At 44.2% G+C, this 23,860-nt stretch overlaps 1 protein-coding gene across 6 annotated transcripts in view; it reads left to right on the top strand.

The window, feature by feature from the left end:
• Positions 1 to 9,974: 9,974 nt before the first annotated feature.
• The window catches only part of comta (catechol-O-methyltransferase a), a 29,080-nt gene continuing 15,194 nt past the window's right edge, over positions 9,975 to 23,860 (top strand). The window contains exons 1-3 of one of the 6 annotated variants that reach the window (XM_048556434.2): positions 9,975 to 10,134; positions 10,492 to 10,534; positions 19,378 to 19,651. In XM_048556434.2, coding sequence (XP_048412391.1) covers positions 10,520 to 10,534; positions 19,378 to 19,651 — 289 coding nt within the window. In that variant the 5' untranslated portion in view covers positions 9,975 to 10,134; positions 10,492 to 10,519. Of the gene's footprint in view, positions 10,135 to 10,491; positions 10,535 to 17,000; positions 17,097 to 17,544; positions 17,810 to 19,374; positions 19,652 to 23,860 lie in introns of those variants that run through there. The other 5 variants (XM_048556433.2, XM_048556436.2, XM_048556435.2 and 2 more) reach the window with 5 other exon arrangements.

The raw sequence follows: 23,860 nt of genomic DNA, 5'->3' as shown, positions 1-23,860 counted from the left end.
GTCCTTTCTCAACAGCACTTGTGAATCTACACAATACGGACTACGGCAGTTCAAGCTGGCAGCATGCCAACTTATCAAAGAAAATTATGGATGGGCAATGAGGAAAGGCAAATGGAATTGCTGGCTTTTATTTCAAAAGGAATGGAGTTTTTAAGTAGGAGTGTGATGCTAAGACTTAACAAACCACATTTGGAATACTGTGAAAGTTTCTCTGAGGAAAGATATATTAGCATGGGAGAACATCCAGAGAAGAATTACTAGGCTGATGCTGTGTACAAAAAAATTTTCTTATGAGGAGAGCTTGAGTAGGTTGGGCTTGTATTCTTTGGAATTTAGTGGAATGAGCGGTAACCTTATTGAAAGACAAGATTCTAGAGGCCTAGACAGGGCAGATGCTGGGAGGTTGTTTTCCTTTATGGGAGAGTCTAGGACCAGAGTATATGATCTTAGAACTAAAGGGGTCACCCATTTAAGACAGAGATGAAGAAGAATATCTTCTCAAAGAGGGTAGTGAATCTGTTGAATTCTTTATCACTGAAGGCTGCTTCAGTGATTGTCCAGATCTCGTTGCATTTGAACACAGACTGCTTCAGTATCTGAGGAATCACAAATGGTGCTGAACATTGTGCAATCATCGGCAAGTATCCCCACTTCTGACCTTCTTAAGGAGGGAAGGTCATTGATGATGCAGCTGAAGATGGCTGGGCCTATGACACTACCCTGAGGAACTCCTGCAGAGATCTCCAGGAGCTGAGATGATTGACCTCAACAACCACAACCATTTTTCTATGTGTGAGGTATTACTCACTACCTGATACCCATTGATACCAGGTTTTGTTCGGGCTCCTCGATGCCACATTCACTCAAATGCAACCTTGATATCAACGGCTGTCACTCTCACCTCACCTCTGGAATTCAGCTCTTTTGTCCATGTTTGAACCAAGGCAGTAATGAGGTCTGGAGCTGAGCAGCCCTGGCAGAACCCAAACTGGGCATCACTGAGCAGTTTATTGCTGAGCAAGTACTGCTTGATAGGACTGTTGATGACATCTTCCATCACTTTACACATGATCGAGAGTAGACTCATAGGACGGTAATTGGCTGGGTTGGATTTGTCCTGCTTTTTGTGTACAGAACATACTTAGGCATTTTTCCACATTGTCAGGCAAATTCCATAATGGAACAGCTTGGCTAGTGGAGCAGCAGGTTCTGGAGCACAAGTCTTCAGTACTATTGCTGAAATGTTGTCAGGGTCCACAGCCTTTGTGGTATCCAGCGTCTCCAACTATTTCTTGATATCATGTGGAGTGAACCAAATTGGCTGAAGACAGAGATAATGGGAACTGCAGATGCTGGAGAATTCCAAGATAATAAAATGTGAGGCTGGATGAACACAGCAGGCCAAGCAGCATCTCAGGAGCACAAAAGCTGACGTTTCGGGCCTAGACCCTTCATCAGAGAGGGGGATGGGGGGAGGGAACTGGAATAAAGACAGGTATCTGTAATGCTGGGGACCACCAGAAGACGCCAAGATGGATCAGCTATTCGGCACTTCTGACTGGAGATTGTTGCAAAAGCTTCAGCCTTATCTTTTGCCCGTGTGTGCTGGACTCTTCCATCATTGAGGATGGGGATATTTGTGGAGCCTCCTCCTCCAGTGAGTTGTTTAATTGCCCACCACCATTCATGTCTGGATGTGGCAGGCCTGCAGAGCTTATATCTGATCCGTTGGTTGTGGGATCGCTTAGCTCTGTCTATCACTTGTTGCTTTCGCTGTTTGGCGTGCAAGTCGTCCTGTTTGGTGGCTTCACCGCGTTGATACCTCATCTTCAGGTATGCCTGGTGCACTCTCCATTGAGCCAGGGTTGGTTCCTTGGCTTGATGGTAATGGTTGAGTGGGGGATATGTCAAGCCATGAGGTTACAGATTGTGCTGGAGTACAATTCTGCTGCTGTTGATGGCTCACAGCGCTTCATGGATGCCCTGCCTTGAGTTACTAGGTCTGTGCAAAGTCTGACCCACTTACCACAGTGATATTGCCACACAACATGATGGAGGTTGTTCTCAATGTGAAGGTGGGACTTCATCTCTACGAAAACTGTGCGATGGTCATTCTTGCTGACAGTGTCATGGACAGATGTAACTGTAGCAGGCAGATTAGTAAGGATGAGGTCACATGTGTTTTTCCCTCGTGTTGGTTCCCTCACCACCTGCTGTAGACCCAGTCTAGCAGACATGTCCTTTAGGGCTTGGTCAGTAGTACCGCTGCCGAGTCACTCTTGGTCGTAGACATTGAAATCCCACAGCCAGAGTACATTTTGTGCCCACGCCATCCTCAGTGCTTCCTCGAACTGTTGTTCAATGTGGAGGAGTACTGATTCATCGGTTGAGGGAGGACAGTATGTGATAATCAGCAGGTGGTTCCCTTGCCCATGTTTAACCTGAAGCCGTGAGACTTCAAGGTGTCCTAGAACAACTCCCTCCCGACTGTATACCACTGTGCTGCCACCTCTGCTGGGTCTGTTCGGCTGGTAGGACAGGACATATCCAGGGTTGGTGATGGTGTTGTCTGGGGCATTGTCTGTAAGGTATGATTCCATGAGTATGACTGTTTCAGGCTGTTGCTTATCTAGTCTACGAGACAGCTCGGCCAACTTCAACACTCACCCCCAGATGTTAGTGAGGACTTTGCTGGGTTAACAGGCTGTTTCTCCTGTTGCTTTTTCTGATGCCTAGGTCGATGCCAGGTGATCTGCTGCCTTGTCTTTTATATTATTAACAGTCACTTCATTGGCTATAAAGTGCTTTGGAAAATGCTCAGGGTCATGGAGGTTAATCCATTGGAAGTCATTTTTCCACTTTCTTTGCAATCAGTCAGTTGTTGGTTATAAAAGTGTATCCGATTAGGTAAAAAAGAGACTCCTTCCTTTTCCATCAATTTGTTGCAAGGTTGGCGAATAGACAATAGTAGGAACTCTGGAGGCACATGCTTCAAGCTATCACGTCGCACAGTGAAACCTCACTGGACTCAGATTGGAAATCTAATGACAGGACGCACTGCTCTACATTGGTTGAGGAGATATGCAGATGGTACAAGGATGGAGAAAGGGTTTGAATTAGAGTGGGTGATCAACTGGAAAAGAAACAAAAGGAAAGAAAGAAATGAATCTGCAACAACAAAAGGAAACATCTTCTGTTCTGATTCCAGCATTGGCAGTTCTTACTATTTATAAGGAAACAGTCTCCAGAGTTTTAAATTGTTCACATTCTGTTTGGTTCTATTAATAATCTTTAGCAGAAGAGTTACAGCTTTTATGTCTGCATTTAAATTTCGGTGGTGGGCAACCACATTAAATTCATGAAAATTGTAGTGGGCTTGATGCCATTTTCGTGGAAATAAACAGCAGAACAGGGTAAATCATCAAATGATTTTTGATGAGTCACAATTTACAGAGTTAACCCAACCCCATTGCGTTCTCAAGACAAAGTGCAGGACAAGCTGTGTTCATCGTTACTGTATTTATGTTTTTAGTAAACTCTGGGCCATTGTCAAAGGTCAGATTTTTAAGATGAAAAAGGTGAAAGAACTGCAGACGCTGGAAATCAGAAACAAAAACAGAAATTACTAGAAAAACTCGGCAAGTCTGGCAGCATCTGAGGAGAGAAGTCAGAGTCAGTGTTTCAGGTCCAGTGACCTTTCTTCAGCGTTCCCAGCAATTTCTGCCATTTATAAGATACTCAGACATTTCTGCTTCCTAAGCAAATGACTGCAAAATGGTGAAGGACACCTTCCCCGATTCGACATCTCTGTTTCCATTTCTTGGGATAAACTGGCCACTAATATTCACTATCAACCCACCAAATCCCACAACTACCTGCACTATACATCCTTGCACTCTGCTTCCTGTAAAGACTCTATTCCATTCTCCCAGTTCCTCTGAATGAGTCACATGTGTTCCAATGAGGCCAAATTCGACAAGGCAGCCTCTGAAATATGCCTCGGGTAACTGTCTGTGCGCAGTTTGCACATTCTCCCCGTGTCTGCGTGGGTTTCCTCCGGGTGCTCCGGTTTCCTCCCACAGTCCAAAGATGTGCAGGCTAGGTGGATTGGCCATGCTAAATTGCCTGTAGTGTTCAGGGGTGTGTGGGTTATAGGGGGATGGGTCTGGGTGGGATGCTGCAAGGGTTGGTGTGGACTTGTTGGGCCAAAGGGCCTGTTTCCACGCTGTAGGGAATCTAATCTAATCTGATCTAATATCCACCTTCTTCATCATCTGAGGATTCCCCAGCATCGTTGTTGACAGGGCTTTCAAGTGGGTGCAACCCATCTTCCACACTTCCACCCTCACCTCCTGTCTTCCCTCCCTCAATAGCGCTCGGATTCTCCTTGTCCTTACCTACCATCCAACCAACATCCACATCGAGAAGATCGTCAGCTGCCATTTCTATCACCTCCAGCAAGATACCACCACCAGACACATATTCCACTCCCCTCCCTTGTCTGCCTTCTGCTGGGACCGACCCTCCGGGACACCCGGTCTATTCTTCCTTCACTCCCAACATCTCTCCGCCCACCCCACCCCCAAACACCCTATGGCACCTTACCCTGCAACTTGCAAAGGTGTAAGACTTGCCCATTTGCCTCCTTCGTCCTCAGTATCGAAAAGCCCAAACATCCTTCCAGGTGAAGCAGCATTTTACCTGCACTCCGCACAATCTAGTCGACTGCATTCACTGCTCACAGTGTGGTCTCCTCTACACTGGGGAAACGAAGCATAAACTGGGTCAGAGATAGTGGGAACTGCAGATGCTGGAGAATCCGAGATAATAAAGTGTGAAGCTGGATGAACACAGCAGGCCAAGCAGCATCTCAGGAGCACAAAAGCTGACGTTTTGGGCCTAGACCCTTCATCAGAGAGGGGGATGGGGAGAGGGAACTGGAATAAATAGGGAGAGAGGGGGAGGCGGACCGAAGATGGAGAGAAAAGAAGATAGGTGGAGAGGAGAGTATAGGTGGGGAGGTAGGGAGGGGATAGGTCAGTCCAGGGAAGACGGACAGGTCAAGGAGGTGGGATGAGGTTAGTAGGTAGGAGATGGAGGTGCGGCTTGGGGTGGGAGGAAGGGATGGGTGAGAGGAAGAACAGGTTAGGGAGGCAGAGACAGGTCGGACTGGTTTTGGGATGCAGTGAGTGGGGGGGAAGAGCTGGGCTGGTTGTGTGGTGCAGTGGGGGGAGGGGACGAACTGGGCTGGTTTTGGGATGCGGTGGGGGAAGGGGAGATTTTGAAGCTGGTGAAGTCCACATTAATACCATTGGGCTGCAGGGTTCCCAAGCGGAATATGAGTTGCTGCTCCTGCAACCTTCGGGTGGCATCATTGTGGCACTGCAGGAGGCCCATGATGGACATGTCGTCTAAGGAATGGGAGGGGGAGTTAAAATGGTTTGCGACTGGGAGGTACAGTTGTTTATTGCGAACCGAGCAGAAGTGTTCTGCAAAGCGGTCCCTAAGCATCCGCTTGGTTTCCCCAATGTAGAGGAAGCCACACCAGGTGCAATGGATACAGTATACCACATTGGCAGATGTGCAGGTGAACATCTGCTTGATATGGAAAGTCATCTTGGGGCCTGGGATGGGGGTGAGGGAGGAGGTGTGGGGGCAAGTGTAGCACTTCCTGTGGTTGCAGGGGAAGTTGCCGGGTGTGGTGGGGTTGGAGGGCAGTGTGGAGCGAACAAGGGAGTCGCAGAGAGAGTGGTCTCTCCGGAAGGCAGACAAGGGTGGGATGGAAAAATGTCTTGGGTGGTGGGGTCGGATTGTGGATGGCGGAAGTGTCGGAGGATGATGCGTTGTATCCGGAGGTTGGTGGGGTGGTGTGTGAGAACGAGGGGGATCCTCTTAGGGTGGTTGTGGCGGGGGTGGGGTGTGAGGGATGTGTTGCGGGAAATGCGGGAGACGCGGTCAAGGGCGTTCTCGATCACTGTGGGGAGAAAGTTGCGGTCCTTGAAGAACATGGACATCTGGGATGTGCAGGAGTGGAATCCCTCATCCTGGGAGCAGATGCGGCGGAGGCGGAGGATTTGGGAATAGGGGATGGAATTTTTGCAGGAGGGTGGGTGGGAGGAGGTGTATTCTAGGGAGCTGTGGGAGTCGGTGGGCTTGAAATGGACCTCAGTTTCTATCTGGTTAGCTGAGATGGAGACTGAGAGGCCCAGGAAGGTGAGGGATGTGTTGGAGATGGCCCAGGTGAACTGAGCTTCCAGTTGCCTGCCACTTTAACACACCACCCTGTTCCTTGGTCAACATCTATGTCTCTGAGATAGTAGGAACTGCAGATGCTGGAGAGTCTGAGATAACAAGGTGTAGAGCCGGATGAACACAGCAGGCCAAGCAGCATCAGAGGAGCAGGAAAGCTGACGCTTTGGGCTTACCTCACACACCAGGCATGTTATCACTATAATCTGCCATTACACATTACCTATTGTTAGCCACTAAGAGTTCCCATTAACAGCTATTCACTCTCCTGGCCAGATCATTACCAACTCTGTCCACCTGCTCCTCTCTCTCTTTGTCTCTATCCTCACCTATTGTTTACTCCTTACCCCATTCCTCACTCAGCTCTTGATCTCATTACAGCCTTGGTTCAAACACAGACAAAAGAGCTGAATTCCAGAGGTAAGGTGAGAGTTACAGCCCTTTACATCAAGTCTGCATTCAACCAGGTGTGACATAAAGGAGCCCTAGAAACCTGGGATCAATGGATATGAGGGGCAAACCATCCAGTGGTTGGAGTCATACCTCACACGTAGGAAGATGGTCGTGGTTTGTTGGAGATCAATCATCTCAGCTCCAGGACATCTCTGCAGGAGATCCTCAGGATAGTGTCCTCGGCCCAACCATCTTCAGCTGCTTTATCAATGACCTTCCCTCCACCATAAGGTCAGAAGCGGGGATGTTGGCTTATGTTAGCACAATGTTCAGCAATATTCATGACTTCTCAGATACTGAAGCAGTCCATGTTCACATGCAACAAGATCTGGACAATATCCAGGGTTGGGGTGACAATTGGCAAGTGACGTTCGTGCCACACAAATGCCAACCATCACCAATAAGAGACAACCTAACCACCATCCCATGACATTCAGTGGTGTTACCATCACTGAATCTCCCACTATCAACATCCTGGGGGTTATCAACTCAACTGGACTCACCATATAAACACAGCGGCTACAAGAGGAGGTCAGACACTGGGAATCCTGAAACAAGTAACTCAGCTCCTGACTCCTCAAAGTTTGTCTTCCATCTACAAGGCACAAGTCAGGAATGTGATGGAATACTCCCCACTTGCCTGGATGAGTGCAGCCCCAACAACATTCAAGAAGCTTGACACCATCCAGGACAAAGCAGCCTGCTTGATTGGTACAATATCTACAAGCATCCCACTCCCTCCACCACAAACACTCAATAGCAACAGTGTGTATTATCTACAAGATGCACTGCAAAAATTCACCAAAGATCCCCAGACAGCACCTTCCAAACCCACGACCACTTCCATCTAGAAGGACAAGGGCAGCAGATACATGGAAACGCCACCTCCAAGTTCCCCTCCAAGCCACACATCATCCTGACTTGGAAAGATATCGCTGTTCCTTAACTGTCTCTGGGTCAAAATCCTGGAATTCCCTCCCTAACGGCATTGTGGGTCAACATACAGCTGGTGGGCTGCAGTCATTCAAGAAGGCAGCTCACCACTGCTATCTCAAGGGGCAACAAGGGACGGGCAACAAATGCTGGGCCCAGCCAGAGACACCCACATCCCGCAAATGAATAGAAAACAAAATAATAATCTGATATTTTCCTAGCTACCATCAGTTCTGTGGAAGGGTTACCAGACCCGAAACATGAGCTCTGATTTCTCTTCACAGATGCTGTCAGACCTGCTGAGTTTTTCCAGCAATTTCTGTTTTTCTTTCTAATTTACAACATCCACAGTTCTTTCAGTTTTACCAATTGAGACTTGTCCAGGTATGATACCCAGGACAGGTCATTAAGAAACCTTAATCGGTGTTTGTCAAGGGCATCCCAGAAATATACAAAGCCAAACTGTTTCAAAATTGCTCAGTAAAAGCTGGGAAAAAAAATCTCATTCCTGTTTACCACTAGAGGGCATAGACCAGGAATTGTTATCAAACAGGGTGGGCACAGGAAAGGGGACAAAAAAAAGGAAAAGCATTGAAATTGATGTCAAGCTAAAAAGTAAATCAAGTATTGTCATTTTTTCCTACTTTCCAATGTCTGGTTTCAGTTCCATTCTCTAAAAATTGCAATATCTTGAAAAAAAAGTACCAGTAAAAACAAGAGATAATGGGAACTGCAGATGCTGGAGAATTCCAAGATAATAAAATGTGAGGCTGGATGAACACAGCAGGCCAAGCAGCATCTCAGGAGCACAAAAGGTGACGTTTCGGGCCTAGACCCTTCATCAGAGAGGGGGATGGGGAGAGGGAACTGGAATAAATAGGGAGAGAGGGGGAGGCGGACCGAAGATGGAGAGTAAAGAAGATAGGTGGAGAGAGTGTAGGTGGGGAGGTAGGGAGGGGATAGGTCAGTCCAGGGAAGACGGACAGGTCAAGGAGGTGGGATGAGGTTAGTAGGTAGCTGGGGGTGCGGATTGGGGTGGGTAAAAACAAGATTTTGATTCAGGAAATGTTGCATTTTCACCATGTTCCATCTGGCTGAACATTTTCTCGACAAGCATTAGGAATGTGCAAGTATGACTTTACAATTTTTAAAGATAATTATTCAAATTATTTTAATTAACTTTCTCTTTGGTGGAGGCGAATAATTCAGCCACATTTTTACAAAACAGCTTGCAGCTGGGAGACATGGCAAGTCACCTGTGGATTTCTGCCTGACTTTAACACTCCTGCTCAATTGTACACATTAGCTCCAGGCCAGATGGTTTATTTCTATATCTGTAGAACTGAGAAAAGTCATCATAATTGTAGTTGATGGATTTAAAGGCCAAGTAGCTTTGGGACCTCATACAGCTGTTGCAAATAATTCCATATTATATAACTCGATTATTCCTCTTAAAGAAAAGCTGTTCTCACTTTAAACGACTGTCAAAGACTACTTTCATGATCTCAGAATAATGGATTATGCACGGAGCGGGCTGTGGACATTAAGTACATTCAAAGTTGAGATAGGAAGATTTTTAATCAGTAAGGCAATCAATGGTTATGGGGGAAAAGGCAGGAAAGTGGAGTTGAGGATTATCAGATCATCCATGAGCTCATTGAAGGGTGGAGCTGACTTGATGGGCTGAATGCTCTGCTTCTGTTCCTTTGTCTTGTGATCTTACTTGTAAATTGCCTTTAATGACCTCAAGAAGTCGCAAAGTGCTCCACAGCCAATTAAATACTTTTCGGAGTGCGATCATTGTTGTACTATTGAAAACAGCTTTTGTCTCCCAAGGTTTCCTTTCTTTCAATCTTTTAGTTATGTGAAGAATGCATATTAAAAGGCAGGCTATGAATAAAAGCACAGCTTATGCAGAACTCTCCTTAGACTGACATCCTCAGCAGGAATTCAGAATCCCAGTCTTCATTCATTGTGTTCATTGAAAGAAATTTCATGATGTAATGAGAAATTTCAGCCGAAGCATTCACATACCATTGAACTGTTAAACACAGAAGGAGACCATTCGGCCCATTGTGCTTCTTTCAAAGAGCTATCCAATTAGTTCTACTCTCTCATTCTTTCCTGGCGTTTGCTTCCATCCTCCTTTCAGGCAGTGTATTCCATATGAAATTAATGTAGCCGCTTTAAAGTACAGAATAAAGAACACATAAATAGAAGCATAGCATACAAATGCAAAAACATAATAGTGAATTTTGGAAAACACTAGTTCAGCCCCAACTGAGTTTTGTGCTTAATTCTGAACACCAGACTTTAAAGAAGAATGTTAAGGTTTGAGAGAGCCTTGCATAAAGATTTACCAGGGATATTTCCAGAAGTGTGACACTTACAGATACATGAATAAATTGAAAAAATATGAACAGTATGCAGACTATATCCTCCATCTGTCAGATATTAGGCTGTGAAAATCTCTCCGACTTCTTGTCTGCATGAAACCAGGTACTGTTCTTTACTACTTTCTCTTAAAAGCCTCTGAGTGAGCACTGTTTTTCCAAGTCGGTTCGCTAGAGAATTAAAAAAATTGTTTGAAGATTTTCCCAGTTTCCACACATTGCTGCCTCTTTAACTTGTTTCCAAAGAAGCAAAGTTAATCTTTTATGCAATGTCCAAATGGCAATTCAGTGAAACCGCAAGAGCACAACTTATCTTAAGACATTTGTCACCGCTTAAATCGTTTACTGTTTCTTTCAGCTTTTTTTTCTGCATCTGATTCACATGTTGTTGCTGCATTTTGTATCACAAGAACAAGTTTCTCATTCATATTTATAAACATTTATTATTTTCTGCTTTCTTTAGTTGAAGATGATTTCAATTCTTCCTGTGGATGTGGTATCAGCAGGTGAGTCTTAGTGCATTTCTTCAATTCCACTTAATAAGAAACAGCATGGAACAGATTATAAAACTCCCAGAATAAAGAGGCAAGTGTTTGCAGACGTTATGAAACAACTGTGCCCACCAGACTATGACACATCACGAATTCAAAGAGTATGTTTGTTCTTGTACAATGCAATTTCTACCCAGATGATAAAATGCCACAAACAAAACAGATGTATCAAGCAACTAAATGTGCAATGTTAGGACAAATTGTGACTCTTGTTAGTTGGCTTATGATGTGGGCTTTACATCAACAGGATATTTTACACAATGTGACAATATTTATCTCGCATAAGATAAGAAACTGGGCAAGGATATTATTGTATTGAACGATCCAACAGATGTTTATTAAGCTAGTATAAACAAGCACAACATTCACAGGTTCATAACTGTCTGGGCTCATGTGAAACTTTTTGATTACAGCAAAGCACCATGCTTTCAACAGCATGTCATATTTCAAGTGATTCCCAGGTGAAATGTTGTGAGACCTAAATACCCTCAGATCATATGCTATGACACAACGAACTATGACTCTTAAAGGTATATTGACATACTGACTGAGAGATGTAGCTCAACAGCTTGCTCAAAAGTCCTCTATATCTCAATAAATATGTGCCAAAAATGTGTTTGGGAGTCATCTGTTAAATATGAATTTGTACTATCCAGCGCTTAACCGTGCTATGTAGACATGAGGGTCATACATTCACCTCAATCTGTTTTGAGTGGATTGGGTTTGACCAGGATAATTGGCGGGATCAATTGAGTACTGCAGGGAAAAAAATGAGGAAAAAGTAAATCAATCAGGGTTATTGTTCCTGATTATTATGCGTCAACACATGCTGGAGGTGAAGATGTGTGGATATCAGGTTTGGCTATGAGTTCATATATTCCCACATTATCCTCCATCTGCCCAATTTTTGCCCACTCACTCAACCTATATATAGTCAATCAATCTACAACCTCATTATGTCCTCTTCATAAATTCTTTCCAACCTACCTTTGTATCATCTGTAAGTTTAGCATCCATCTGCCAAGTCATTGATATAAATTGTAAAAGATTGCAGTCCCACCAGGATCCCACTTGTTACATCTTGCCACTCAGTTGGCTGGAGGCCAACCAGTCTTCTATACATCCTGTTTGTCACCCCTGATACTATGAGTTCATACTTTGCGAGATAATCTTTTATGTGGTATCCTGTCAAAAACTTTTTGGAAAGCCAAAGACTGTATGTCAACAGACTCACTTTTATCCATAGCGTATGTTGCTCCCTCCAAGAACTTCAAGAATCAGTTAAATGTTATTTCCATTTCATAAAACCATGCTGACTTTCATAATTACCTTTGAGTTTTTCCAAGTTCCCAATTATATCTACTCAATAACCTGGGGGAGGCGGATCGAAGATGGATGGAGGAGAAGATAGATGGAGAGGAGACAGACCGGTCAAAGAGGTGGGGATGGAGCAAATAAAGGTGAGTGTAGGTGGGGAGGTAGGGAGGAGATAGATCAGTCCAGGGAGGACGGACAGGTCAAGCGGGCGAGATGAGGTTAGTAGGTAGGAAATGCGGGTGGGGCTTGAGGTGGGAGGAGGGGATAGGTGAGAGGAAGAACAAGTTAGGAAGGTGGGGACAGGCTGGGCTGGTTTTGGGATGCGGTAGGGAGAGGGGAGATTTTGAAGCTTGTGAAGTCCACATTGATACCATTGGGCTGCAGGGTTCCCAAGTGGAATATGAGTTGCTGTTCCTGCAACCTTTGGGTGGCATTGTTGTGGCACTGCAGGAGGCCCATAATGGACACGTTGTCTGAGGAATGGGAGGGGGAGTTGAAATGGTTCACGATTGGGAGGTGCAGTTGTTTATTGTGAACTGAACGTAGGTGTTCTGCAAAGTGGTCCCCAAGCCTCCGCTTGGTTTCCCTGATGCAGAGGAGGCCATAATGGGTACAGCGGATGCAGTATACCACAGTAGCAGATGTGCAGGTGAACATCTGCTTGATGTGGAAAGTCTTCTTCAGGCCTGGGATGGGGTGAGGGAGGAGGTGTGGGGGCAGGTGTAGCACTTCCTGCGGTTGCAGGGAAAAGTGCCAGGTGTGGTGGGGCTGGAGGGGAGTGTGGAACGGACAAGGGAGTCATGGAGAGAGTGGTTCCTCCAGAATGCAGACAAGCGTGGGGAGGGAAAAATGTCTTTAGTGGTGGGATCAGATTGTAGATGGCGGAAGTGTTGGAAGATGATGCGTTGGATCCGAAAGTTGGTGGGGTGGTGTGTGAGGACAAGGGGGATTGTCTTTTGGTTGTTATTGCGGAGATGGGGTGTGAGGGATGAGTTGCTGGAAATGCGGGAGACACGGTCGAGGGTGTCCTCGACCACTGCGGTGGGGGGGGGGGGGGGGGGGGGTGCGGGGGTGGGGGGGGAGGTTGCAGTCCTTGAAAAATGAGGACATCTGAGATATACGGGAGTGGAATGCGTCATCCTGGGAGCAGATGCGGCAGAGGTGAAGGAATTAGAAATAGGGGATGGCATTTTTGCAGGAAGGTGGGTGGGAGGAGGTGTATTCTATGTAGCTGTGGGAGTCGGTGGGCTTGAAATGGATATCAGTTTCTAGGCGGTTGCTCGAGATGGAGACAGAGAAGTCCAGGAAGGTGAGAGAGGTGTTAGAGATGGTCCAGGTGAACTTGACGTTGGGGTGGTAGGTGTTAGTGAAGTGGGTGAACTGTTCGAGCTCTTTGTGGGAGCACGAGGCAGTGCCGATACAGTCATCAATGTAACGGAGGAAGAGATGGGGTTTAGGGCCTCTGTAGCTTTGGAAGAGGGATTGTTCCACGTAACCTACAAAGAGGCAGGCATAGCTTAGGCCCGTGCGGGTACCCATGGCCACCCCCTTTGTCTGTCGGAAGTGGGAGGAATTGAAAGAGAAATTGTTGAGGGTGAGGATGCGTTCAGCTAGGCGTCAGTGGAGGGGGACTGGTCAGGCCTGCGGGAAAGGGAGAAGTGGAGGGTCTTTAGGCTATCTGCAAGGGGAATACAGGTGTGTAGGGACTGGACGTCCATAGTAAAAATGAGGTGTTGGGGACTGGGGAATTGGAAGTTCTGGAGGTGGTGGAGGGTGAGTGTGGTGTCACGGACATAGGTAGGGAGTTCCTGGGCCAAGGGGGAGAACCTTGCTGTATTCACCCACCTCTACACCTTGTTATCTCAGATTCTCCAGTTCCTATTATCTTTCTACTCAATAACCTGCTTTTTTTTAATCCCTAAGAGAAAATCCACTGGAACCTGGGGACTTGACATTCCACAGTTTCATTAGTCTGCTCAGTACCGCTTTCCTGGTGATTGTAATTTTACCAACTCCTGGTTTCCTTCCAACTCCTGATTTACAGCTGATTTTATTTTCATTCCACAATGAATTCAGGAGCAAAATATCTATTTGTTTCATCCGCTAGTTTTTTATTATCTTCCATTAATTTCCTGTTTTCATTCTCAAGAGGACCAATAGGAACTTTACTTAACTCTTTTAATTTCTAGATACCTGTAGAATTTCTTCCTTTCCATTTTCATATTCCAGTTAGCTTCATCTCACCTTAATTTCTTTCCACTGTTTAACCTTTTAGCAATCCTCTGCTGTTCTTTATATTTCAACCAATTATCTCACTTGCCACTCACCTTTGTACATTGTACAATTTTACCGAACCTGTGGATCACTCTCACTGGTGACTTCATTCCTCTGCAACAACTTGTCTCCAATCAGACCATGTTTATACCCTGATCTGTCAACCTAATAACATCGTTGATTAAGAGTGTTACCTACTGCCCCATCCTTACCCTGAAAGTCTGATAGCTCTCACTATTTAAGACCTAGTCTTTATCATCCCGCAGCCACATCTCCATTATGACTAAGATCATATTTGTTTACTTCACTGTGCTCTATCAGTTTGTTTTCTTTGTTAAGAATGCTACATGCATTCTGATATTTTTGATCCATTTAAGTTTTCCAGGGAGGTTACCGAAGAATTTGTTTAGGTGTGATCAGTAGGGGAATCAAGTGTGAAGAAGGTTGAATGAATCCAGTTGAATGACAGAGCAGGCTTGAAGGGTTGAATGGCCCACTTCTACTCCTATCTGTTACAGCTTTATGACTGGTGAGGAAAGAGAGAGATTTGTTAGTTTTGAAAATCTAAAATTTTGGGAAGATGCTGTTGCATATAGAAGACTGACAGACACAACAATAGCAAAACACAATTAGATGAAGTCAAAATCAGAGCATAAAGACTGATTTGTTCAGCTCTCCAGCTGAGTTGTTTCTGGACACAAGACTTTGTAACTTTTTAAATTAACAATCATGCTAAAATACTAAGAATAAGAGCGTAGAAGGCCATTTAGCCCATCATGACTGCGCTAGCTCTTTATGAGCGTAATCCATTGATCTCATTCACCCCCATTGCCCTACAATTTTTTTTCTTTACATGTTTTTCCACTTTGCTTTCACCAGTACATTCCAGATTATAACAACACTGTGTAAAAAGAAAATTATTCCTTCCCCTCTGGTTCTATTGCCATTTTATCTTGTATATGCTGTATCGAAGATTGAATTCTGTTCAGTCACTGGATTCATTGCTGGACTAAATTCAACTACTGTCTTGTACTCATCCTGTAGATTTATGTTGTCAATTACTTCACTGTGATTATTAATATCAAACCTTGCAATGATGTTAACCAGTATTACCAACAGTATATCAAATAATGCATTAAACCTTTGAAATATATTAAACATTAGTAGTAAATCTTTCCAGTATTATATTATACTGTGTTTAGTTACTCACTGTGATAGTTTCTTTAATTGAGTTGATTTATGTAGGACAGATCCCAAGTGAAAAAGGATCATAAATAAAATGCCAAATAATATTAATTACAAGATCTAAGATATGAACTTATATATACAATTCCCCAGGCAATCCTATTTATAGGGCTATAATGAAAGAAGCAGGCAGCAAGACCTAATCTCTCTAAGCTCTTTCACTAGGTTGCCATAGGCACGTAAATGGATTCCCTTCTTAAGATGCAATGATTCTAATAAAAGTTTCTGTGGTGCTTCTGGCGAAGATAATATGTAATCAAGACAGATATCAAAAGGATCCCACCATCCCACACCCCCATCAATGGTGACATTGAGAATGTTACATTTGCTGTGATCACCTGAAAATTTCATTTCCTGATTGCTGGCTGACACGCGTATAGAAGTAAATTTGCTTTTTAAGGAGTACTTGGTCATATCAAGATCTCCTGGACTGGCAGACCCATTAGGTGTATTGATATGCAGAGGGATCTGGGTGTACTAGTGCTGAGATCACTGATGGTGGCAGCACAGACAGATAAGATTGTAAAAAAGGCTAATAGCATGCTTGCCTTCATTGGAAGGGGCATTGAGCATAAGGATAGACAAGTCATACTGCAGCTTTATGGAACTTTAGTTAGACCACACTTGGAATATTGCATACAGTTCTGGTCACCACACTACCAGAGGATATGGATGCTTTGGAAAGGGCACAGTGAAGGTTTACCAGGGGAATTTTAGCTATGAAGGAAGGTTGGATAGACTGGGTTTTCACTGGAGCGCAGGAGGTTGAGGGGTGACCAGATAGAAGTTTATAAGGTTGTGAGTAGCATGGGTAGAGTGGAAAGGATGAGGCTTTTTCCCATGGTGGAGGGGCCTCCTACAGGTTCAAAGTGTGATGGGGGCGGGGTGGGGGTGTGGTGTATGTTTAAAAGAGAGATGCGAGGCATGCTTTTCACACAAAGGGTGGTGAGTGCCCGGAATGCACTGCCAGAGGAGGTGGTAGTGGAAACAAACACAGTAGCAGCATTGAAGAAGCACCTGGATGGATACATGACTAGGAAGGGAATAGAGGGATATGGATTCTGTAAGTGAAGACAGTTTTAGTGTGGAAGGGCAAAATGTGTCAGCACAGGCTTGGAGGGCCGAAGGGCCTGTTCCTGTACAGCATCGTTCTTCGGTTTCAAATGAGTCAAGGGATTACAGAGAGCAGATTTCGGGTTTTATTCCTTACCCCAATCTCCCCCCACCCCACCCACTGAACCCCTTATTGTTCCTTGCAGATTTCATGGCGTGGGAGTCCTGGGAGGAAGTATCCAGCCAACGATTGCCCAAACTAGTCTGACGTGGACAAGTTTGATGGACCAGCAGAACTGGGGCTGGGGGCTGGGGGCTGGGCGCTTCCCTGTAACCATACATAGAGTATCAGGAAGATGATGGGAGGGAACCAAAAATAATTAAATTTCAAGAGAAAGCTCAAAAAAAAATCCAAAGTAAATAAAGAAATGCTTGTGCCCTGAGGTGGCACACCAGAAAAGGTCAAACAATGTCTTTTTTGGGATTTTCAGATGTCAGCTGCAACATATGTAGAGTGATGTAATCACCTGAGACAGACTGTCAGAAGCTCTAGCCAAACATAATCTTTAATAATCCAGCTTGTTTTGAATTGAGTGGACTGCGTTTGTTCAATTCTCCTTACACAAAGGTAATTACCAATTGTAAAATGTACTTTCTTTCACAAAGTACAGGTGCTTAAACAGTAAATTTATTTTTATTTATCACTAAGAGTGTAATTTCATTGCAATCCTGAACCCAAAATTATTACCGGGGGATAATAGATACTTATGTTATATGGTTCAGAATTTCGCTTCTTTCCAGTTCGACTGTAAGAACAGAGCAGCAAGCCCCTTAATTGATTGTCCTTACAGACTTGATGTGATTATTCATCTAAGGGCACTCTCAGCGTGGAGATCAATGTAATTATGGTTGTGAGGGATTGCTTTTGGGAAAACGCACTTCAGTTTTTCCCGTGAGGGTGTATTGTTATTTATTATTGCCAGTAGGATTTCAGTATGTAGCCATGGCAACTGGCTATTCTGGAAAGCACTCTGCTGCTACACCAGTTCCTCAACTTGGCAAACACAAACATATTTTTAGTTTAATCTGAAAAGGGGAGGGCAGGTGAAAATGTCCAGGATCTGTGAACAGACCACCTACTGTGAGGTGAATTCTCCCGAATGAACTACTCACGGTTTTTTGTGCTCCTGAGATGCTGCTTGGCCTGCTGTGTTCATCCAGCCTCACATTTTATTATCTTGGAATCTCCAGCATCTGCAGTTCCCATTATCTCTGATACTCACGGTTTGGCAGCTGGTTAAATCACAGGTTAAATTGGTTTTGCGAGGTGAAAAAGAATAGGTAAGAAACATCACTCTTCCGACTCACTTTTCATATACTGGTTGCAGAAGGCCAGATGTTGAGCTTATTTGAGTTTTGCCAACCCTCTTCAGAGCTGGTGTCTCCAGAAAATCAAAGATGCATCTTCAGACTCTGCTGCCCGCAACTCAGGAGAAAAATCATTGGGGACAGTTCAACAAAGTAATTGTAATTATGAAAATAAGGTAAAGGATTGAAAAGTTAGTTTAACTGGTTGAGGCTGCTACAAATGGGTGGCCATTTGACAAAATCACCTGGAAGCAGACCGACCAGGATTTAAATCATGCGATAGTAAGAACTGCCAATGCTGGAGTCAGAGATAGCACAGTGTGGAACTGGAGGAACACCGAAGGCCAGGCAGCATCTGAGAAGCAGGAAAGCCGACGTTTTGGGTCAGGACCCTCAACTCTCCTGTTCTTCTGATGCTGCCTGGCCTGCTGTGCTCTTCCAGCTCCACACTATTATTTAAATCAAGGGGCTGTTCTCGTGTTGGTCACTTGTTACTGTACGTATTGTAAATTTGTGCTATTTAAACCAGCAGCTGGAAAGATGTCATTGGCAAGGAATGAAGTAGGTAACAAAAAAATAGCTTGACGTTTCAGGCCTAGACCCTTCTTCTGAAGAAGGGTCCAAGCCCGAAACATCAGCTTTCCTGCTCCTCTAATACTGTTTGACCTGCTGCGTTCATCCAGCTCTACAGTGATCCAACCGCAACTGTCATCTACAATGTTAAATTGCCCAGCATGGACTGGCTGGTCATTCAAATATGCAACCATATTAGGTGCAGGAGTGGGCCATTCTGATTGTGGCATCAACTTCATAATCCATTTTTCTCCCAATAAGCAGGGGCGGAGTGGTGGCTCAGTGGTTAGCACTACAGCCTCACAGTGCCAGGGACCCGTGTTCGGTTCCAGCCTCGGGTAACTGTCTGTGTGGAGTTTGCACATTCTCCCCGTGTCTGCGTGGGTTTCCTCCCACAGTCCAAAGATGTGCAGCCTAGATGGATTGGCCATGCTATATTGCCCATAGTGGTCAGGGGTGTGTGGGTTATGGGGGATGGGTCTGGGTGGGATTCTGCAAGGGGCGGTGTGTGGAATTGTTGGGCCGAAGAGCCTGTTTCTACACTGTAGGGAATCTAATCTAATCTACACCTTGTTATCTCAGATTCTCCAGCATCTGAAGTTCCTACTATCTCTGAAGCAGAAAATAGCTGGAGTATGAAATGTTTTTTAGATTGGTAATCAGGCATTTTAGATAGTTTTAATCAACCTGTTCAGACATATTATTATACACCTCTGGAGCAGATGAGATTGAACCTGGGCCTCCTAATTCAGCGGTAGGAACACTATCGCCGCACCACAAAAGCCCCTCACAGCCAGTTTGATCCGAGTTAAAAATCCTGGGTCAGTTGACTTTAATCTGAAGAGGTGATGGTACAGTTTGATTTGTTTGGAGTTGGTGACTCATTCAGCCATTGTTTTAAGTAAGTGTGGTGTTTAGATGATACACTAAAACTGTGCGTGTATGTGCATGTGTTTCTCCCCCAGCAGATGCTAGACTGCCTCAGCATCCTAACAGCAAGCCTACTCCTGCTTCTCTTACTATTTCCAATTCTGGCCAAGAACAACAGCACTGCTGCAATCTTCTGGCACTGTGTCCTGAGAGAGAAAATGGCACAGCACATAACCGGAAAAAGCAAAGAGGAGAGAATTTTAGAATTTGTGTTGCAAAATGCTGTGAAAGGTGATGCGAAGAGTGTTGTGGACACAATTGACAAATACTGCAGGGAGAAGGAGTGGGCAATGAATTTAGGGGATGAGAAAGGTAAAATTTTTTATAAAATATATATATCAAAGATCATATTTAAACTTTGCAATTCAAGGGCATTGTGTTGACATGGTCTTTTTCCCAAAATGCGTTGTAGTTTTGCACACTCATCCAGAAAATTCTAAAGATATGATCATAATTAAGCACCTTTACTATTTATAAAAAAAGTTCCAATGTGCTTCAAGGGGGCAGAAGGAACAAATACAACATAACTCTTTCAAAATGTAAATACTTTGGAGAATTTAATTCTGTTAAAGTCATAATACACTCCTGCATTAGACATTACCAGATTGTTCAAAAGCTGTTGAATATTTTGCTTGAAGGAGAAAATACTTCAGAATGATCTCTTCAGAGTCGAAAGAATCTCCATTGTGCTGTTCAGAAGAAAAAGATATTGCCTCATTAGCCTCGAATGGTGTCAAAGTTAATAGATGGCACTGTGAATGACTTTCTCGTTTGCATTTTATTTATGGCACACTATTGCCACAAACTTTGTCTTACCCAGCACCTTATGAACTGGCACTCTTGGTAAACCAGCAAAAATTATACACCTCGAACAGCGGAAGTTTACATGACCTCTGCAATTTTAGATTAATCAGTTGAGGATGCGAATGAGAAGGCTGTCTACTGATAAGCTTCATTTAAGGCAAAATTGCATTATTTAAGTGATTTATACTGTAAACAATGTATAACATTGATGTGTATAGCCCCGATATTACATCTGTTACATACAAACATAGAAACAAAGATGATAAGATCAGGAGGTGGCCATTCAGCCCCTTGAGCCCGTTCTGCCATTCTTCACAATAATACCCGATCGTCCAACTCAGTAGCCTAATCCTGCTTTCTCCCCATAACCTTTGATCCCATTCGTCCCAAGTGCTATATCTGGTCACCTCTTGAATACATTCAGTGTTATTGCATCAACTATTTCCTATGGTAATCAATTCCACAGGCCCTCCTTATCTCTGCCCTAAATGGTCTACCCCAAATCAAAGAACAAAGAAAATTACAGCACAGGAACAGGCCCTTCGGCCCTCCAAGCCTGTACCAATCGAGATTCTCTGTCTAAACCAGTCATCTATTTTCTAAGGGTCTGTATCTGTTTGCTCTCTGCCCATCCATGTACCTGTCCAGATACATCTTAAAAGACACTGTCGTGTCTGCGTCTACCACTTCCGCTGGCAACATGTTCCAGGCATCCACCGCCCTCTGCGTAAAGAACTTTCCACATGTATGTCCCCTAAACTTTCCTCCTCTCACTTTGAACTCATGACCCCTAGTAATCGAGTCCCCCACTCTGGGAAAAAGCTTCTTGCTATCCACCCTGTCTATACCCCTCATGATTTTGTAGACCTAGAATCCTCATACCCCTGCTTCTGGACACTCACCATCAGAAACATCTCCCTGCATCTACTCTGTTGAGTCCTGTTAGAATTTTAAAAGTCTCTAAGAGATCCCCCCCCCTCATTCATCTGAACTCTAGCAAAAACAATCCCAACCTAATCAATCTCTGCTCATATGTCAGACCCACCATCCCCAGAATCAGCCTGGTGAACCTTTGCTGCACTGCCTTGAAAGCAAGAGCATCCTGCATGCTTACCTTTAGCGATTGATGCACAAGGACACCCAGATCCCGCTGCACACTCCCCTCTCCCAATTTATAGCCATCAGGTAGTAATCTGCTGCCTTGCTTTTGTTTCTGAAGTGAATAACCTCACATTTATCCAAATTATACTGCATCTGCCATTGATTTGCCGAACTCACCCAACCTGTTGGGATCATGCTGAAGGAACTCTGCATCCTTGCCACAGTTCACCCTCCCACCCAACTTGGTATCATCTGCAAACTTGCAGATGTTGCATTTTGTTCCCTCATCCAAATCATTAATGTTGTTGTGAACAGCTGGGGTCCCAGCACCCCACTAGTTACTGCCTGTCAAATTGAAAAGGACCCATTAATTCCTACTGTTTGTTTCCTCTCTGCCAACCAGTTTTCTATCCATCTCAATACACTTCCCCCAAGCCCATGTGCTTTAATCTTGTACATTAATCTCTCACGTGGGACATTGTCAAATGCTTTCTGAAAGTCCAAATGCACTACATCAACTCACTCCCCCTTGTCCACTCTACTAGTTACATCTTCAGAGAATTCCAACAGATTTTTCAAGCATAATTTCCCCTTTCCCCTCTGTCTGATTCTGCCACTGCTTTCTAAATGCTGTGCTATAAAATCCTTGACAATGAATTCGAGAATTTTCCCCATTACCAATGTTCGGCTCAGCAGTCTATAATTCCCTGTTTTTAAGTCTCTATCCGTTTTTGGATATTGGAGTGACATTAGCCACCCTCCAAAGCGCAGGGACTGTTCTAGAGTCTATAGAATCCCGGAAGATGACTACCAACGTATCCATTATTTATAGAGCTACTTCCTTAGGTACTCTGGGACATAATTATCAGGCCCTGGGGATTTATCAGCCTTCAATCCCAACAATTTTACCAGCTCCATATCTTTACTAAAATTGATCTTCCTCAGTTCTTCCCTCCCACTAAATCTTGCATCCTTCAACAATTCTAGTATCTGGTTTGTGTCCTGTCTTGTGAAGACAGAACAGAACCAAAGTGTGTATACCGTTCCTCAGCCATTCCTTTGCCCCCCCATAATACATGCCCCCATTTCAGTCTACAGGGGATCTACATTTGTCTATCAATCTTTCTGTTTACATACCTATAGAAACTCTTAGTGTCAGTCTTTATGTTCCCTGCAAGATCATTTCCGTACTCTATTCTCCCCTTCTTAATCACTCCCTTGGTCCTTCTTTGCTGAATTTTAAACTGCTCCCAATCCTCAGATTTATTATTTTTGTAGCCAAATGTGTGCTTCTTCCTTGGATCAGACATTACCTCTTTTTCCTTTGTAAGCCATGGATTGGCCCTCTTACCCGTTTTGCTTTTGTGACAGACAGAAATAAACAGTTGTTGCAGCTCCCCTGTGCATCCCTTGAATGTTTGTCATTGTCCATCCACTGTGTTTCCCTTTACGTAAGTCTCCCCAATCAATCAAGGCAAACTCACGCCTCATATCCTCATAATTTCCTTTAATAAGGTTTAACACCCTAGTCTCTGAATCAGTAAGCTCACTCTCCATCTTGATTTTAAAAAAGTCTATCATATTATAGTTGTTCTTCCCCAAGGGGTTTTTCAATTGATTGGCAATGATTCCTCTCTCATTACACAGCACCAAATCTAAGATGGCCTGCTCTCTCACTGGCTCCTCCACATGTTGGTCTAGAAAACCACCCCGTATATATTTCAGGAATCCCTCCTCTATGGCATTATGGCTAATTTGATTTGTGCAGTCTTATGTATAGATTAAAATCACCCACAGTCACCAATGTTCCCTCATCATATGCATCTCTAATTTCCTGTTCAATGTCATTCTCAATATCACTGCTGCAGCTTGGGGATCGATATATGAAACCTGCTAATGTTTTTTGCCCCTTAGTATTTCTCAGCTGTATTCATATAGACTCAACGTTGTCAGAGCTACTGTCCTTTCTCACAATTGTGCTAATTTCCTCTTTAACCAGCAATGCCACTCCACCACCTTTTTCTTTTTGCCTGTCCTTCCTAAATATTGAATACCCCTGGGCCATTGAGTACCCACCCCTGTCACCCTGCAGTCATGTCTCCATAATCCCAATTATATTGTACCCGTTTACATCTATCTGCGCAATTAGTTCATCCACTTTATTGCAGATGCTCCATGCATTAAGGCACAAAGCCCCTATGCTTGTTCTTTTAACAGTGTTTGTCTCCTCCTCATTTTTCTCCAAAGCCCTGTTTAAATCTTGTCCATGGTTTCTCAGCCTATCGTCTTTCTTATTCATGCTTACCGCCTTCTTCTCTGACCCTTTACCTAGGCTCCCATCCCCCTGGCATATTAGTTTAGACCCTCTGCAACCACACCAGCACACACTACTGTTTACTTAATGTGTATTTTTACATTGATTCTGCAGACCTGTTGATCAACTGGAATATTTGATTAACTAGAACATTCCTGATCCCATAGAGTCATAGACATGTACAGCATGGAAACAGACCCTTAGGTCCAAATCGTCCATACCAACCAGATATCCTAAATTAATCTAGTCCCATTTGCCAGCATTTGGCCCATATCCCTCTAAATCCTTCCTATTCATGTATC

Source organism: Stegostoma tigrinum, chromosome 26, assembly GCF_030684315.1.
Source record: "Stegostoma tigrinum isolate sSteTig4 chromosome 26, sSteTig4.hap1, whole genome shotgun sequence".
NCBI lineage: Eukaryota > Metazoa > Chordata > Chondrichthyes > Orectolobiformes > Stegostomatidae > Stegostoma > Stegostoma tigrinum.
Note: the sequence above shows the minus strand (reverse complement) of the source record. Positions and strands in the feature narration are given on the sequence as shown.